At 35.4% G+C, this 19,017-nt stretch overlaps 1 protein-coding gene and 1 non-coding gene across 6 annotated transcripts in view; both read left to right on the top strand.

Annotated features, from left to right (window-relative positions):
- Positions 1-19,017, top strand: part of LOC138702974 (kinesin-like protein KIF12) — a 248,160-nt gene that overhangs the window by 188,526 nt on the left and 40,617 nt on the right. For all 5 annotated transcript variants that reach the window (XM_069830421.1, XM_069830422.1, XM_069830417.1 and 2 more), the window contains exons 3-6: positions 10,158-10,250; positions 10,339-10,417; positions 13,909-14,118; positions 18,196-18,336. In XM_069830421.1, the coding sequence (XP_069686522.1) occupies positions 10,158-10,250; positions 10,339-10,417; positions 13,909-14,118; positions 18,196-18,336 (523 nt within the window). The remainder of the gene's footprint in view (positions 1-10,157; positions 10,251-10,338; positions 10,418-13,908; positions 14,119-18,195; positions 18,337-19,017) is intronic.
- Positions 5,945-6,017, top strand: TRNAR-CCU (transfer RNA arginine (anticodon CCU)). Its single transcript has one exon. It is a non-coding gene; the product is annotated as a tRNA-Arg (tRNA).

Genomic DNA, 19,017 nt, shown 5'->3' with positions numbered 1-19,017 from the left:
TTTGGTTTTTGCTGTTTATATGTGTGTTATTATTATTATTATTATTATTATTATTATTATTATTATTATTATTATTATTATTATTATTTCGAATAAATTTTATTCAGCTTCCTCCAAGTGAAGGCTGCCTAGAAGACAAAGCTTACCATAAAATTGTTGTTATAATGGAAGAAAAATAAAACAATGGAGAAGAAAAAGAATAAGAAATAGCACAATTATAAATAATTGGAAAAGACTAAACAAAACATCATTAATTCCAGAAGAAACATAAAATTTCCTAGTATCTATTAGCTATTGGATGATCACAGTCGTCTATTTAGCACTGGTTGCAAGACCCAACTTAAGTGAGCAGATCGCCATAGCAAAGAGATCAATCTATATAACTGTAGAGATGGTTTCTTAGGATTTTTATAGATCCCTTCACTGCAGACATACACGTAGATACTTCAGTGACAAGAGTTTGTCCTAGACCAAACTGCTTACAAAAATGCGCGAATATTTTTGTGATGGTTCCTCTAGCCCCAATCAGTAATCCAATAACTTGGATCGACGTTAGATGATATTTTTCCTTATAATATGGTATAGTGGGGTCGTATATGTCGCATTTTTCCTGATGTACCTCAGCAGGTTGATTTTCATAGTTGCTATTTCTTAGGGTTGGACATATTAATTTTAAGCCATGTTCAGCTTTTGTTTTAATTACTTCACGGGAAACAAGTAAGTTACAAATTTACAAAGTCACTTTGTATTCTGAACACTAAATCCAATGTACTAAAACAATTTTAAAAACTTATTACTATGACAACCGAATTCTTGCATAAAAAATCCATTTCTCGTATTAGAATTTTGAAGAATGCAAAAGAACTAAGCAAAATGTAAAAAAAATTAATTGCATCTGCTTTTAAAGAACTCTATTATATATTTTCTTTTCTCAGAGTGACGTTGGCACACAATACGTCATGTAACGAGAAAAATCTTAGCACTCGCTGGTATACACGCTGCCATTTTATCCTCTTTGTTGCAGCACTGGCGTGGAAATTGTCAGTAAGTGGCCATTTGTTTGCTAGTGTCAATAACCTTCCCTACACTATGCGTCGCGGAATTCGCCCTCATCAATACAACAATGAGAGTCTGATGTACCATTCAGAGAACTTCGTTTTTTGCTAGTGTCAGAGACTCCAGGTAAAGAAATCCCCGCAGGGCACAGACTTACAAGTAAACCTCTTTCCAACGATGTCCTATTGTGGATTTCTCGTCAGAGTCAGAAACATATCGACTGATGCAAAAATATACTCGTAGATAGCAATAATTATATAGATTAATAACGGCATTTGAAATGATATGGATGAATATTGATATTTAAAATGATATGCATAAATATCGATATTTAAAATGATATAGATAAATATCGATATTTAAAATAATATAGATAAGATCGATATATAAAATGCTGTGAATGAATATCGATATTTAAAGTGATACGATAAATAATATCGATATTTAAAATGATATGGATAAATATCGATATTTACAATGATATGGTAGTCACCGGCTCAGTCAGCTGAAGCGATTTCCTGCCGATTCGGAGTTGCATTCGGACGTGAGTTCGATTCCCGCTTGGACTAATTACCTAGTTGGGGTTTTCCGAGGTTTTCCCAACCGTAAAGCGAATGTCAGGTAATCTATAGCTAATCCTCGGCCTTATCTCGCCAAATACCATTTCGTTATCTTCAATCCCATCGATGCTAAATAACCGAGTAGTTGATACAATATCGTTAAATAACCAACTAAAAATGATATGGATAAATAACGATGTTTAAAATCATATGTATGAATATCGATATTTAAAATTATACGGGTGAATGCTGGTATTTAAACTGATATAGATAGCTATAATGATATGGATGAATATCTGAATTTAAAATGATATTGATTAATATATCGATATTTAAAACAATATTGGTGAATATTGATATTTAATATGATATGGATGAATCTCGGCATTTAAAATGATATGAATACATATCAATATTTAAAATGATATGGATAAATATCAACATTTGAAATGATATGAATAAATAACAATATTTAAAATGATATGGATAAATATCAACATTTGAAATGATACGAATAAATATCAATATTTAAAATTATATGGATAAAATCAATATTTAAAATGATATGGATAAATATCAACATTTGAAATGATACGAATAAATATCAGTATTTAAAATGGTATGGATAAATATCAATATTTAAAATGATATGGATAAATATCAACATTTAAAATGATATGAATAAATATCAATATTTAAAATATGAATGAATATCAGAATTTAAAATGACATGGCTGAATATCGATTTTTAAAACGATATGGATAACCAATCTACCCCATTATCTCTTGGCTTGGTTGCCTCATGAGTGATGCCTTGTTGGTGTCACTTATGAGATTCGGACTTGTCTTCGGACAGTTCACTAAACAACAATAACATGGATAAATATCGATATTTACGAGTAAAGCAATATGCATGAATAGTGTAGGGATTTAAAACGATCAGGATGAATACCGTTTTTTACCCAAACCTATTACCTTTCTGTTTTTATCGCAACTTTCGTACAAGCTGGTGTGCCACTTTGGAATATAGCCTATGGCATTTTTACGCACAAAGAAAAGCAAAGTACCATTACAGGACCCGAAAGTTTCTAGGATGGCGGGATGTTGGGGCTCTTTCTCGCGAAATATTCCGGACTGAGTAGCAGTAGAGGCCGAGTGAACACCAGAAGCATAGTGCGGTCGGGGAAGTTTGATTAATTGAGAGGATCCATGACTCACTCGGGAATCGAACCCACGACCTTCCCGCTTGCAACTCAACGTCTTAACATCGACGCTACCGCAAACCCCTCTTCTTAAACACGCAGCCTTAATAAAGTATGGAAGCTGTCTCTACATCAATGTTGTATTTCACGGAGTAATGTGGACGTCATTGTATACGACTGGCAGGATATTTGCTTTTCTTGGTTATACAATTTGTCACTATTCATTTTTCACTATTCCCATTTGTACTTTTTATTGTGTGGATCATTTGTCATGCATTCTGAAGTCCTTAACTGTCAAAGCATTTTGAACGGAAATTGGAGCAGCTAATGAAAGAGATAAATGATTCGTATAGAGGAAGTATGACAATTCAACACTGCGGTTTTATGTAGCGCTTTGTTCCGGAATGTGGTGGAGTAACATAGTTTATATAGAATTATGTGACCCCTTTCTCACTGTACATTATAATTCAAGAAATTTTTAACTGTGTGCCAGTAATACAAGAAGAAAATAGCGATAGTGTTATACGTACTGCGGCAAATAACCAATAAGAATGAGTTAATTTCGGAGAAATGGTTAAAGTTACGTTTAAAATCACTTTGTCTCGTTCAAAATATATTTCTCTAGCTACGATTCAGCGAGTGGCACAATGAACTCAGGGCTCGAAAGATTTGTGGTGGTCCAGTTTTGAAGCAAACCACATACAGCTCATCACGATATGGTGGATGAATTCGATGTCACTGAATTCAATTATTGTTCATGGTTTGTTTTAAACATTTCTTGAATGTCGACGATGTCCATTTTGTGAAGTGTAATACATACTTCCCACCTCTCGGACACCCATTTTCTGTAGCCCTCCTGATGCATATGGTGGGTCATTAGCAGCTAATACTTTTCCTGTCATAATTGTTAACACAACACTTTCAAATGAGCCTTACTAGAGATTGAACTTGCGACTTCGTCCTCAAGGGGTTCCTTGTTAGATGTCAGCATCGGATTTACAGATGTCATCTATCCAGCATGTTGGACTGGAACATACTTACTGACTGTTAAGGAACCCGGAGGTTCATTGCCGCCCTCATATAAGCCCGCCATTGGTCCCTATCCTGAGCAAGATTAATCCAGTCTCTACCATCATATCCCATCTCTCTTAAATCCATTTTAATATTATCCTCCCATCTACGTCTCGGCCTTCCCACATGTCTTTTTCCCTTCGGCCTCCCAACTAACACTCTATATGCATTTCTGGATTCACCCATACGTGCTACATGCCTTGCCCATCTCAAGCGTCTTGATTTAATGTTCCTAATTATGTCAGGTGAAGAACACAATGCGTGCAGCTCTGCATTGTGTAACTTTCTCCATTCTCCTGTAACTTCATCCCTCTTAGCCTCATATATTTTCCTAAAAACCTTATTCTCAAACACTCTTAATCTCTGTTCCTCTCTCACTTTCTTGGATTGGAACATGCATCCCATAATTGTAGTGGGCACAATGGGTCAATTTAAGCTGGCCTTCGAGAAGCTAGCTAGCCAAGTGTCAGCATGAAGGAGTCAGCCCAATTATTCTTAAGATCAGCCAAGGCAATTTGCGATTAGAAATCTGTTTCAATGGAAGCCAATAGCACTATACACGTGCTAGAGCAACGTCAGTCACAAAGTAACTTTTCTCAAAATGTTAACTGAACAAATTTGCAGTTTTTGTACAAATTTGAAAACTTGTGGAAATTTTGATGAGCACGTAAATCTACTTACAAGTGTATATTTGTTGCTTATCATACAACAGAGGAATAAGATAGACATGGCATATTGCCAGACTTTTATTGTTTAGTTCAGTGGTATTCAACCGGGGGTACGCGAAGACTTTTTAGGGGGTACGTACGTGAAATAATAAAATAAGCTTATACATTTCATGAATGTTCGGAGTTAATGATTGAATTACAGATCCGTTTTCCACCATAACCTTCAGTTCCTGTGAACTTTCCTTAAGGCTCATTCACAATGAAAATTAAACATAACGTAAGCGTTAACTTAAGAATATTAACGTTACGGTAAAATCAAGAAGTCATACCGTCATTCACGATGGGAACATAAACATAACAGCAAACATACTTGGTAACCATGGAAACATAACAACGACGCCATTTCCTCATATTCTGTCGTATACTTCAGCGCTCCACGATTGTGTGCTGTTTGCAAATTACGTAAGCATAAGCATGAAAGTTTGGAGTTTGCAAACTTTCATGTTAACGTCTTAGAGTTGAATTAAAGTTTGTTAGAGATGTCCGTTGATAGTGCACTGAAAATAAAATTCGGAAACTTGTCAATTTGTGACCTTTGGTTTTATGGTCTATATGGAACTTAGTGATATTATCATTCCACACCTGCCATTCTCCTCTACGTGTGACCAGAGTTTCTCTGATCAAAATGAAACACAGAAATCGCTTGAAACCAGAATCACATCTGATAGCCTACTCGCATTCAAGAATATTCTATCAGAATCAGAAAACATCAGGCATCTCATTAACAGGACACAACCCTTAAGTTAATACTAATATAATAATAAAATAACTTTTATTTTCTGTGATATCTGTAATCTGTAACGTTGTTCTTTAGTGGTTTATTTAGGTAATAGCATGATAATCTATTTATAGTTTAAAACTAGGTAATTTAATAATTGAAAAATTGTTGAGTTTAATAAAGTTTAGATATAGTTACGTATAATTTGAATTCACAACTTTGAGGATACAAGCTTGAAGGAAAAGTGTCTCTATGTTTTACATTCACTTTAATACAAAATGAATGGCAGCAATGATAATGTAGGTCTATTCATTATTTTCGGACAGGAAATAAGTAAGTAGCGAAGATTAGATCAAGAGTCTTACTGGCGACTGCCATATGAAACAACTGCCAACTACGTTCCACATCGTTTAATCGTCCCTCCGTACTCATCTTCGCTCTCCGTTTACTTAAATATGTGTACAATTCGTATCGAAACCGCCTCTCTAAAGCTTCATCTCTTGATAACAAAATGCTTAATATCAATACTAGATATTGTGAACTTCCAACAGAAAGTTGATATCTGAATAGCGTTTATATAACCTGAAGTTAAGCACCACAACGCGTCCCGCCCCTGTGGCCTAATGGATAAGGCATCGGTCTCCTAAACCGGGGATTGTGGGTTCGAGTCCCACCAGGGGTAATATGACCATTTTTATTTCACTGAAACATTCTTGAAAGAGTTTTTATTGGAAAATTTTTACCTAAAATTACATTCGGTTGACAATATGTCTTTACAAAACAAATAATATGAATTTATTGCACTCAGCATATCCTTGAATTCGATGATTAACGCCATGAGGTGATTGTACGTCGTGAGCTATATTTTTTAAATTACTGCAAATATTCGCTAACAACACCTTCATTCTTTTTCTCCTCTCACTATGGCGTAAATATCTTCCATAATAATCTTTAACCGTTTTTCCAACTTGTAAATTTCTCTGTTTTCTATTCTTTTAGCATGGAATTTTAAAACTTCTTGGTATTCTTTTCTCATTCCGACATTGTAGATTCCTCATAGACTTAATTTTGTTTTGATTTTGACCTTTTTCTTTTTTAACTTAGAGTACAGTGACGTAATATGACATACAGAGTGTCCCAGAATAGAATGCCGACAATTCAGTCACGTGTTTCTGGAATTATTACGAACATAAAGTTTCAATCAACTTGACTCCTATCTACAAACGTTACGAGCAAATCAGAAAAGGGAATGCGACCTCCTCCATTTTCCTAACATGTATTTCTCAGTTCCCTTTCATTGTTTACAATGTTTACATAATATGACTCGATTATTTGAGTAACTACACAATATATCCTTAACTATTGTAGCCTATATGTTTTGAGAAAACTGCTAAAATTGTCTGCAGGTTGGATGTAGTCTACATTCTTTTCTTTTTAGGGTGGATTTTTAATATGAATTTCAATACTTCTATATATTTTAAAGAAAGGATTATATATGAGATCACCTAAAGTGGCGTCCTAAAGTTCGTGAAATACATTAAGTGGTTTATCGAATAACCGATACGTATTGTAAAACTAGTTCTATTTGTGGTACTTTCCGTATTTCTTCATTTCGATTATGATCCAAACTTTTTACCATTTATCTGTAGAGTAGCTCGAGTGAAATACTGCATTAAGTGATTTATCAAATAACCGATTCATTTTGTAAAACTGGTTCCATTCGAGATACTTTCCGCATTTCTTCATTTCGATTATGATCCAAACCTTTTACCATTTATCTGTAGAGTAGCTCGAGTAAAATACATTAAGTGGTTTATCAAAAACCGATTCATATTGTAAAACTGGCTCCATTCGAGGTACTTTCTACATTTCTTCATTTCGATTATGATCCAAACTTTTTATCATCTGTAGAGTGGCTCGAGTGAAATTCTACATTGAGTGGTTTGTCAACCGATTCATATTGTAAAAATGGTTTCATTTGAGGTACTTTCCGGATTTCTTCATTTCGATTATAGAGAATCCAAATTTGTTACCATTGATCTGTGGACTACCTCGCATAAAGTTATCGACACGTAAATTGGAAGAGAACTGGGTGGATATTTATCATCGATGATTACCTTGTACATTCCTTAGAAGTGAAACAAAGTCATAAGTAGGCCTAATATAGAAAATATACAGGACGTACATATACCTAAATGAAAGGGCTGCACATAAATTTCAGTCGAGCACATTTAATATATATATATATATATATATATATATATATATATATATATTTTTCATACTAATGGTGGGGTTATTTGACTGTTCGTGATTCGAAGCCAGTTGTGTTCTGAAGTTGGTTCATTATCAACATGATGTCTTCCGTTGTATTTGCTATTAGAGGCCTGTCGTCGTACAAACGAAACCTTTTAGGAGTCCTAGCATTTATGTTCTTCTTGTGTATACGTCATTACAAGTGTAATATGAAAACTACGCTGAAGACGAAAAGCTGCAAATAAACAACGTGATTTATAAACATAGGTGACACGTCACGTTCATTATGTTATGTTTTCACTAACATAAAACTGAGTTTATTCAACGACGACTTATTATTCTCCGCTTTTAACTGAATATTCGTGTTCACAGCGAAAGTAGGACATGAAATCAGTAAATCATGCGACGCAGAGCTGATGTGTGAGTTAAGACTAAAAGCTACGATTAAAAAAAAAGCCGTTAAACACTGCCATGAATCATACAAAAATAAAGCGAAACAAAGAAAGCTTTGAGCACTGTAAACATTGAGAATTCCACGCCTTTCACGTAAACTGTTTTTAAGAATCCAGACTACTGATGTTTGACTATTGATATAAAATATTTCATTATTGTAATTGTATATAACACACTACAAGGCCGCCCATAGGAATTGTGTCTCCTTGCCAATATTTTAATTAATGTTATAATTTAAATACAGCACTAACACAACAAACTAAGGAAATATTATTGCAATGTCCCCACAAACAAGGAATTAGTCCTTCAAAAGTAGCTTACTTCCTCAAACTTGTTGAAAACACAATTACTATTTCAATTATATCTGATTTAACAGAATTCTTCTTTCCTGTAAAAAAAAAAGTTATCTGAATGTTTTGTGTCTTACTCTCCCTAAAAATCTAAAAATCGGACCTGGCGTCCGGGTCCCCTCAAATGATGCCCCCCCCCCTCTTTGAGCGGCCCTGCACACTATTGTAATTAAAATGCTCAATTTCGAAGCATGGAAATTTGTCTTTAAAGAGACTATTTCATACTTTCGGTAGAAAATATTTCTCTGTGATGCGATGTTTCTGGAACTCAAGTTTCAGAACTTTCCTGAGTGATGTCCATTAAGAGTTTTTATAGGAAAAAGCACATTAATGTTCCCTTATTAGAAAAATATTTAATTTGAATTGAGATATCAACGTTAAAGATATGAATTGACAGAAATTATGTTTTAGGTCTTACAAAAGTGGTTTAAGTTTAGAGTGGTTTTCATTTTATTTTCAGTCTCAACTATATAATTTGATTTAATTTTAAAATTAACTATATTATAGTTTGAATTTATAGTCCTGTTAATTTACCTACATTTTTTAAGTAATAAGTCAAGTTTGTGCAGAATAACTGGAACATTGTTTTGTTCTATGCTTATCGGTACTTTTTATTATTTCGATAAATGTATAATTACTGATAGAAAAATGTGTGATCTGTGACTGTTTAAGAGAAGTAACATAAACTCCTTCCACACGTCTGGAACCAGCTAAATACTTGTTTCGTATCTTACACTTTCGTACAAATTACCAATCACATCAATTATATTACAACATCCATAACCAGCTGAGAGCCATTTTGAATATCCTATTTTAAGGCATTTCATTGGTGTTCGTATGATTCTGTAACCCTTAATAATAATAATAATAATAATAATAATAATAATAATAATAATAATAATAATAATAATAATAATAATAATAATACTTCGAGTTATTTACATACAGTGAAGTCCCTTCGTTGATTATAAATGTGGGTAAAAGCTAATAATCAATCAAAGGTTATTTTATACGTTTGTACGTACTGTTACATTATTGGTCTTCTGTGGCCGCCCTAGCTAGACGATGTAACCACGGTCTAACGATAAGCTCAGTGACTGGTAGACAGAGAAACGTGGTGTAAACAGCAGGATGAGCACAAACAGTGTACATACTTGTCTCCAAGCGTTGGAGCCACCACGCAGCAGATTCCCTACAAGTTTCAACTTAATATTGGTCTGAGTAAATGTATTATGAAAGGCTATCAGTCTAAATGACTTAAAAATATTATTGTCGTTAATGTTAAACCAATTATTTTATTCAGACGAGTTACCGCTGTAATTATTTACTCTTATATTGTATGTGTTATTAAGGAATCTTCTCCTTATATTTGTGTGTGTATAAATTTAGATGCTAAAATAATTATTATTTAAGTTTGTAATATGTTCATGTATAAGTTTAAATAAATTTCTTTCTTCTTCTTTACTGTATTTTTTTATGTCAACGTAAAGGATGAGCAAAGCGATCGCCTTATCAGTAACGTATTGAGTGGTGTTCCTGTAGTGGGAGGAGTTAGCTAGCTTTCCAAATTAGAAGTTTCCATAACAGAAGTTTCCGACGCAGGGACTCTACTGTACATTCAGGTTTCTTTCTCTGTCCAGTGCTACCAATTCTACGATGATTTATACCGTAGAATATCACATTTTCGTATTTTATCAAAATTACCGGACCTGTACCGTACTTTACAAGACCGCAACTCTAATTATTGTTTCATTTCTTTGCAGGAATAGCATCGTAGATCGCTGGGAAAACAGCAATCAAGTTCCCGTGCGGAATCATGCCCCAACGCCGGAAGACAACATCAATGTAGTCGTCAGGTAAGGTGCATTGTATAAGACCTTTGTTTCTTGTAAAATTGTGCTTTTCCCAATATTATGGAATTACTTTCTTCCCTTTTCTTTTCAGAGTTCGGCCATTGAATAAAAAGGAAATTAAAAGCGGCGATGAATCTATTTTGCAGTTCCCAGGGAATGGACAAATTATGGTAAGAACGCAATGTAATTTCCGCTAGCGTTTAGAATTGCTTGTAATCTCTTACGCTAGTTCGGCTGCTAATCATCTTCGGTTTCATAAAATAATAAAGAATACAATCAATCAATCAAGCAATCAATCAATCAACTCCTGTATCTCCTCATGAGGAGCATAGGGCATTCACAAAGTGCCTCCATCGGACCCTATTTGTAGCCAACTTCTTCACTTCGCTCCATGTTTTCCCCTCCCTAGTAATTTCCTCAAAAACTGTTCTCTTCCATGTATTTTTTGGCCTTCCTCTTGTTCTACTACCCTGGGGGTTCCAATCTAAAGCCATTCTTTCTACTGCTCCATCTTCTTTCCTGATTGTGTGCCCTATCCAATTCCACTTTCGTCTTTTGATTTCTATTGTGATTTCTTTCTGATTTATTATCTTCCATAGTTCTGAGTTTGTGATTATATCTGGCCATCTAATTTTTAATATTCTTCGTAAACATCTATTAACAAATGTTTGCAGTTTATTTTGTATAATTTTACTTGTTTTCCATGTCTCACAGCCATATAATAAGACTGATTTCACATTACTGTTAAAGATTTTAATTTTTGTAGATCTAGATGTAATATAAGATTTCCATATTGGGTACAATGGACAAATGCACTATTTGCGTTTTTTAAAAAATACAATACCTACCATTTATTAAGTCACGGTGGCAGAACACGAACCTAAGTTCAAATCCCGGCGTTGGTGAAATTGTTTTTGTGGACCACTCCAAGATCGTGAAAGTTTTTCCATTGTCATTCCACCAACACTCTTCACAATTCGCTTTTCATTATCATTCCGTTTAGAGAAACCGGGCATAACTTGTGTTTCGCGACGCCGTATCGGCCTACATCGTAATGGTGGTTCCTCGCGGTTTATCTAAATATTGGTAGATGCTAGTGACGGTGGATTCTACACAATTCATACTACACCGGAGACCCCCAGATTCTTGTTTACCTAACAGCGATATGACGATTCATATAGGGGTACTGCAGACCACCACCAGAAGTATGATATTCAGGACTTTGATGGCTGGAGAGGAATACGTAGTATGGCAGATGGTGGATTCGGGTTGTTGTCGAACTGCAGCAAAAGTACATCCCCTCAATAGAAAAAAATTCAGCGCTGTATCAGGGACAGATACAACGGCACGTAGAATAGACTATGTCCCGAGTTTCTTTATTGTAATAGATGATTCAGTTTGTTAGGCCTATCACTCCGTGTCTGGAATCTGTATAGAGACGAAACAAGTCCTTTGCCCAAGTGATGAGTGGAGGGGGTCAGTCCAATGACCGATTTGGTGGAAAGAATTGCTTGAAGACGAGCGTCTAAAATACCACCCTACTAACCACCTTCTTCCACGCGCATCTTACCCCTTAGCGGCCGTGAGACGATGCAGCTCGCAATACACTACCGCACTGATAGGCTCCGCCCAAATGCATCGAGTTACTTAGGTTGGAGTTTAAGAAGTTCTTAGCGATTTACCTCCAATAATAAAATAATTTCCGAGTTTTATACGAGGGTAATTTCATAAGTCATGGCGACTACTGCGTGTTCAGTTCAAAGTGTGTCATGGCTCGCTGTATGCCGTCTTGTGGCTAGTCGATGAGCCTAGAGAATTCAATCTTCCTACACTTCCGCAGAGGCGTATTACCTATGTGCCAGAGAAGTTGCCTAGCAAGTACGGCGTTCATTCTGAAGAGTACTTACCGATACATACGGTAACGCCTGTAGTGGCAGGAATGTTAACTGTTTAGAAACACGTACTGAGGTGAGTTTTTTCTTTATGAGGAGAGGATTAAGACGATTACTAACGTATTTGTTGACATTAACTTCGACGGTCAACATGGACACGGAGCATTTGATTTGTACTGTGGAATGTTGCCGTACGCAACCGATGATAACAAATACCCTGCGTACGACTTGCCCGCGCAGAACACAGTTCGAAAGAGGTTACGGTAGCACACAGACTTTACAGACAGCCATCTGTTGCTACGACGTTCAAGTTATACCGTACACGTTCTCAAGTTCAGATTGAACGCCTTGATTAATAGGCAACGTCTCTGCTATAAAAGCTGAAACTCGCTTCAAATCGCTGACTCACAACAGTGACGTCATGACACACTTTGAAATGAACACCCAGTATAACTTATATATCAGCCAATAAAGCTGCAGGAAAGAAATTCACTATATGCGATTGAAAGTCACTGGAACGTGCTTCGCAATGCTAGATAGTACCAAATTGGGTCCGAGTACAGGAGGCAATGAGTAAGAGAAATTAAAAGATGCGTAAATAGAAATCATTGTTTTATTATGCACAAAAGGAAACAAAGTACATTACAGTAGACTGTAGAGCGTCTCGTTTAGGCACAGTGAAAACGTAAACAAATTGCAGGTAACGTGTGGGAGAGGACGATCCGTACGATAAACACGAGGGATGCACAAGGTTTTAGTTACAACATTTATGGCGGAGCATTAATTGAAATTATATTTTCCAGAAAGACACAAAACAAAAGAACACAAATTGCATAACATTATCATACACACATTTTAACAAACAAGCAATTGTAACGTTGAAATAATTCAATACAACAAATCAAAATTTACTTCTTATATGATGTTGCTTCAAGGAGCGTTTTTTACGGTCATAAATTTCATTCTCTGTATGACTAACATAATATCACCGTCTTCTGTGGCCGAATTAACGAAACTACAGTAGCCTATATTGGTCTGAAGTGACAACACTATTTCCTAAACATAATTATCCCTTCTCAAATTTCAATTTATTCAGGTTCTTGTTTGTTAAAATGTGTATATGATAACGTTATGCAATTTGGATTCTTTTGTTTTGTGCGTTTTTGGAAAATATAATTTTAATTAATGCTCCGCCATAAATGTTGTATCTAAACCTTGTGCATCCCTCGTGTTTATCGTACGGCTCGTCCCCCCCCACGTTACCTGCAGTTTCTTTACGTTGTCACTATGCCTAAACGGGACGCTCTACAGTACTCATAGCTAACACCCTTCAAAGTAATCTCCCAAGGCTTCAACACATCTTTGCCAACGATGATGCAGGCGTTGAATACCATCGGCTGTGTGCGATTCCTCTATGTGTACCACCTCTCGTCAAAATGCTGTTAAGATGTCCTCCCTGTTTGCAAACCGCTTCCCACGCAGCGGGTTCTTCAATTGCGGAATGAGATCAAAGTCGCATGGACTGAAATCAGGCGAGTAGGGAGAGTGTTCCAAGATCTCAAATTTTCACGTATGATTAGGCCTACTGTTCAACTTTACTTACACGGGTTTTCAAACATACATACTGAATTATCTACATTTTCGGTTATTTGGAAGATATAACATAGTTGCCATAACTTATGAAATGATCCTGGTATGATAGTTACACTTCAGAAAACGACGTTTTGTAGCTGAAGCAATTACATGTCAGATTGTGTCTGTCTTCACAGCTTGGCCCTGTTGGTTCGGCGCACCCCAAACCAAGAGTGTTCTCCTACAACGTAGTATTCGAACCTGGGGCAACGCAGGATGACGTGCTGCAGTATTCGGGAATCAAAAGACTCATCGAGATGGCTGTGGAAGGGTTCAGCACCACAGCCTTCTGCTACGGCCAGACTGGAAGCGGAAAAACACACACTCTTACAGGACCTCCTGGACTGGTGAGTTGAGAACGAGGAAATCAAGTGGCTAGCAGTAAATGCTTTCTTATCTTTCTGACAGACAACGATCATTGCAATCGCCATCAATAGTCCCTTGAGGACTCCAGAAAATTAGGTACGATAACTTACTCAAATCACCTTCCTCTACGCGAGGCGAAGCCATTTTTTACAGTAAAATAGTGTACAGTTCATACTGCTAATTGTGATTACTTTTGGATGCTTCCAATCTAGTAACATTAACAGACTGATAACAGTGATCGAAAAAAGTTCTTTTTCAATTTTCAATATAAAACTGCAAGAAAATCTGAAAGATTTTGCAATCCAGACAATGTGCGTTTTGCTGCTTGAGAGGGAAACCACCCTCTTCAACTAGCGATTCTCCTAGACAGTTTGTAACATTGACCAGAGATAACAAACCAAACAACCAAATTTCTTGGCTTAAAAATCGATAATGTGTTAAATTGGAAAAAAATCATATTAAAGAAATTACCCCCAAACTAAATTCAGCTTGTTTTGCTATTCGATCTATGCAAAAGATAGTAAATATAAATACCTCAAAAACAATAGATACTTTGCATACTTCCACTTGATAATGAGTTTTGGAATAATATTCTGGGGAAATTCCACAGATAGTAACAGTATATTTCTATTACAAAAAAGAGTAATTAGAATAATGGTAGGTGCCAAATCTAGGGAATCGTGTAGGACTATTTTAAAAAAACTACAAATAATGCCCATGGCTTGTCAGTATATCTTTTCATTAATAAACTTCCTCGTATGTAATCGTGAAAACTTTGTAACTAATTCAACAGTTCATAGCATAAATACACGTCAAAAAATGACATTCATACTCCATCGGCAAGTCTATCGTGCTATCAAAAAGGAGTGCGTTATATGGCAGTAAACATTGTTAATAGCCTCCCTATTGATATAAAAAATGAAACTCAAAACATAAGATTATTTAGGGCCAAATTAAAGAAGTACCTAATTTCTCACGCCTTCTATTCTGTAGGTGAATTCATGACAATCAATAACACTTCATGAAATTGATACTAAAACTTTGTGTTGTACTAGTAGACTATATTGTAAATCTCGTCTGTATATATTTCATCTAGACTGTGACTATAAATTAAGACTTTATAATAGTATTAAGTTTTTTGACTTGTTCCATATTCTAGCTGTAAAGCAATGTATGAACACCATGTAATGTTAATAAATACAATACAATACAATACAATACAATTCAATATGTTTTACAGTACTAAATTTGCAATATATGATCAGGAACGAAGTACATAAATCGACAAAAAAAAAGTTATAGACCTAACATAAACCGAATCATTGATTACTAGGTCCGGAAGTTGATGACTTAAAAGTCACAGAAAATTACCTTAAATTTCTGAAAATATGACATTAAAATTAAAAAACTGACCATGATTTCAATAATAAAATACAAACAAAATAGTATACTTCCACCTATGGAAAATAGGCCTACATTGTCACCAAACTCAGTCACTGACTATCGCAAAAAATCTTTGCTTTGTTTTTATAGTAGCCTCATTTAATTATTAGGCAGCGGCATTCCTTTTAAGATTTGTAGGTCTTTATTGCATGCACCAATAATAAAATGAAAATGCGACGTTGTCACGTCTTGTTTGTTGCTGCTGTATATTAATATAACATGGAACAAGACACACTGCTAAAATTTGCAACTCTGGTTTATATATACACTCCGCGTGAAGTATTGGAGCGGCCTTTAAAAGACTTGACGACAATGGACAGCGTGACATAATTAAAATTATTGAAACTACAAAGCTTCCGTCCTCTTTGACACCGCTAGCCTACTAATTGAACGTGGCTACTTTACTTTCGGCATTTTTACGTCTTCACTTGTTGATACAATATGCTGACTGCGGGTACTGCGGCTGCAGTATTTGTTCTGCTGCGTTAAATGGGAGAAGCACATAACACGTGATCATTAGTCAAGGTTGATGCAACCATAAGGAAAATTCTTATAAGATGCAATCGAATTGCGTAAGCACTCTGCAGTAGGTTCTCGGATATAGACTATGACTACAGCGTAAAGAAAAGCCCGTTCATAACAGAAAAGAGTAAAAATGCAACAAAAAGTAGAACATTTCCTAAAAAATGACCACTAGACAATAGAAGACAGAAAAATGCAAAAAAAAAAAAAAAAAAATCAAAATAGAAGTAGACTAGTGCTATATTAATTTGTGTTCAAGTGAAACGAGTTTGGTCCACACCTGTGGAGTAACGGTCAGCGCGTCTGCCGCGAAACCAGGTGGCCCGGGTTCGATTCCCGGTCGGGGCAAGTTATCTGGTTGAGGTTTTTTCCGGGGTTTTCCCTCAACCCTATATGAGCAAATGCTGGGTAACTTCGGTGCTGGACCCCGGACTCATTTCACCGGCATTATCACCTTCATATCATTCAGACGCTAAAAAACCAAAGATGTTGATAAAGCGTCGTAAAATAACCTACTGAAAAAAAAACGAGTTTGCTTTGCATCCTGTATTGTCTGTGATGTCGTAGAAAAAGGTGATATTTCATAAACTTCCGATCCATATTGATTACAATAAACAAAGTCGGGCCGTATCGGTATTCTACGTGCCATTGTATCTATCCCTGATACAGCGCTGGATTTTTTTCTATAGGGCATGCACTTTTGCTGGAGGTTCTGTAAATTTGCCTTTAGTGTCCGTTTTATTCCACCGTATCACCAACGCAATCTCATCATCATCATCATCATCATCATCATCATCATCATCATCATCATCATCATCATCAGAGCAAATTCTTTACTTGTTATATGTGTAAGTTGTAAGCTTCTTATTCCGTTCGAGTCCGCCTGGTTCAACTTGACTATTTATGACCCTACAATTCAATACTTTAGAGATTATTATCATATACAAGGACAGATTGAAGTATTTGGCCTATTGTTCGGATTAAGGGGAATAATTCCAAAATTATCAGTTGAATGTTTTAAATCTTTTGGAATTCCTTTAAATATTTTGAAAATTATTGCTATAGACGTAATGAAATATTCTGTTCAGATTTTACGTAATCACCTGTACACCTAAATTTCCTTATATTCTATTTGATTACTAATAATTGTTGAATAATAGTAATATGCGTTACAAGAGCGGTATGTTGAAGTTTTCATGTTCAAGAAAAAGTTTGAAAAAGCGAAACGTAGGTGAGCTTTTTTAATTTCCGAGAATTGAAAGAAAATATACCGCTCGTGTATCGTACATTATTTTGTGCGAAGATCGTTTATTACATACCTGAAAGAGGAATTTCTAATTAGTTGCAATGAAATCTTCATCTTGGTTTCTGTTCAATGACGGCAAATTTGCAAAACAAAAATATCTATCTTCAACATTGTTGCTTTAAAATGTTTTCTGTGTTTACTATACTCCAGCAGGCCGTGATATACGTCTGTCTGTAATGATTTATTTTTCATTTTAATATTTTAACAATATTATTTATATAACATATTGCAGTAATAACATCGGCAAGTTTAATTTTGCCGGTCAAGGAGATGTTTGGAAATGGCTTCCTTAATGTTACTTGCATCACGAATGCAGTAACTTTAGTGGAGTTGTAGAGTTTACTTAATTTTTGCAAATATTTAAAAACAATAATTAACAGTACAATTTAGATGAAATTGCAGTGGTAAGTTTCCAATTTACAATTATTACTATATTGAACGTCTCTAAAAATAATATGTTAAAAGCCTAAAGCAGTAAAATCAATATGTCACTTAAGCGGTAAGAAGAGGGAAATTGTTATGTGTGTTAGGTTGGGAATACTGAATGTGGAATTTTAGACTTTCCGCGGATTGGTTTTGTGCGGAAACCAAGCAAATGCGCACGATCTCGCACAAAAGTACTTTCCCAAGTGTAGCTTCCATTTGAAAATAAATATCGTAAATAGTGATAACGCAAATGTTTATTTTATTTTATTTGTTTAGTATGCTGTGTCTTTTGGCAACTCTTACTGAAGGGCAGCTACCCTTGTGGGATTTATATATAATCGTAGTTTATTTTTTGCTTCAGTTCGAGAAGAACCCAGATCCGTTCTCGCAGGATCATGGGCTCGTGTTCCGCTCCTTCATGTACCTGTTCCAACTGCTGCAGGAGAGAAGTGACTTCCACTTCGTGCTCAAGGCTTCCTTCCTAGAAATATACAACGAAAAGGTAGGTCTGTTTATGAAGATATGGTAATAATAATAATAATAATAATAATAATAATAATAATAATAATAATAAAGGTAAAAGATAAAGGTATCCCCGTAACATGCCATGAAGGCACTTGGGGGGCATGGAGGTATAATATTTTCGCTGTAAGAAAAATCCTAATGTAAACAATAGCACGTGACTGAAGTGAGGCTTCATTGGCCACTGTTTGGCGTCATAGATTCTCAGTACGTGTTCCCGCCTACTGTTGTATATTCTGTTTCATGTTAAACATTTCCCGTTACTCATCAAGTAAGCCTAACCTCACTACTATGCATTAGTTTTCTTAGGAAACATTTATTTTATAATTAGTGTAATTAAATTATTTTTAAGTCTTATGTCTTCACAAAGGACAGTTGAGCCATACTTCAGTACCACGTGTTTACGTGAACTACTACGAGCTCAAGTGACGCCACCTTGTTACAAGCACAGACTACCTCGGTATTACTGTTGGTATTCATCCGCGTTCATAGTACATAACAAAATATAAAAGTAGCTTTTCTTTTACATAGCGTTTTACATATGAGTGAAGTTAAATGTTTCATCGTATTTAACAACTAGAATTTAATTTTTTTATTTTCAAATAATACAAGATTGTGGTTTCCAAATACGAACTATATTTTCCTGCGCCATGTGAGTGTT

Source organism: Periplaneta americana, chromosome 7 (assembly GCF_040183065.1).
Source record: "Periplaneta americana isolate PAMFEO1 chromosome 7, P.americana_PAMFEO1_priV1, whole genome shotgun sequence".
Taxonomy (NCBI): Eukaryota; Metazoa; Arthropoda; class Insecta; order Blattodea; family Blattidae; genus Periplaneta; species Periplaneta americana.
Note: the sequence above shows the minus strand (reverse complement) of the source record. Positions and strands in the feature narration are given on the sequence as shown.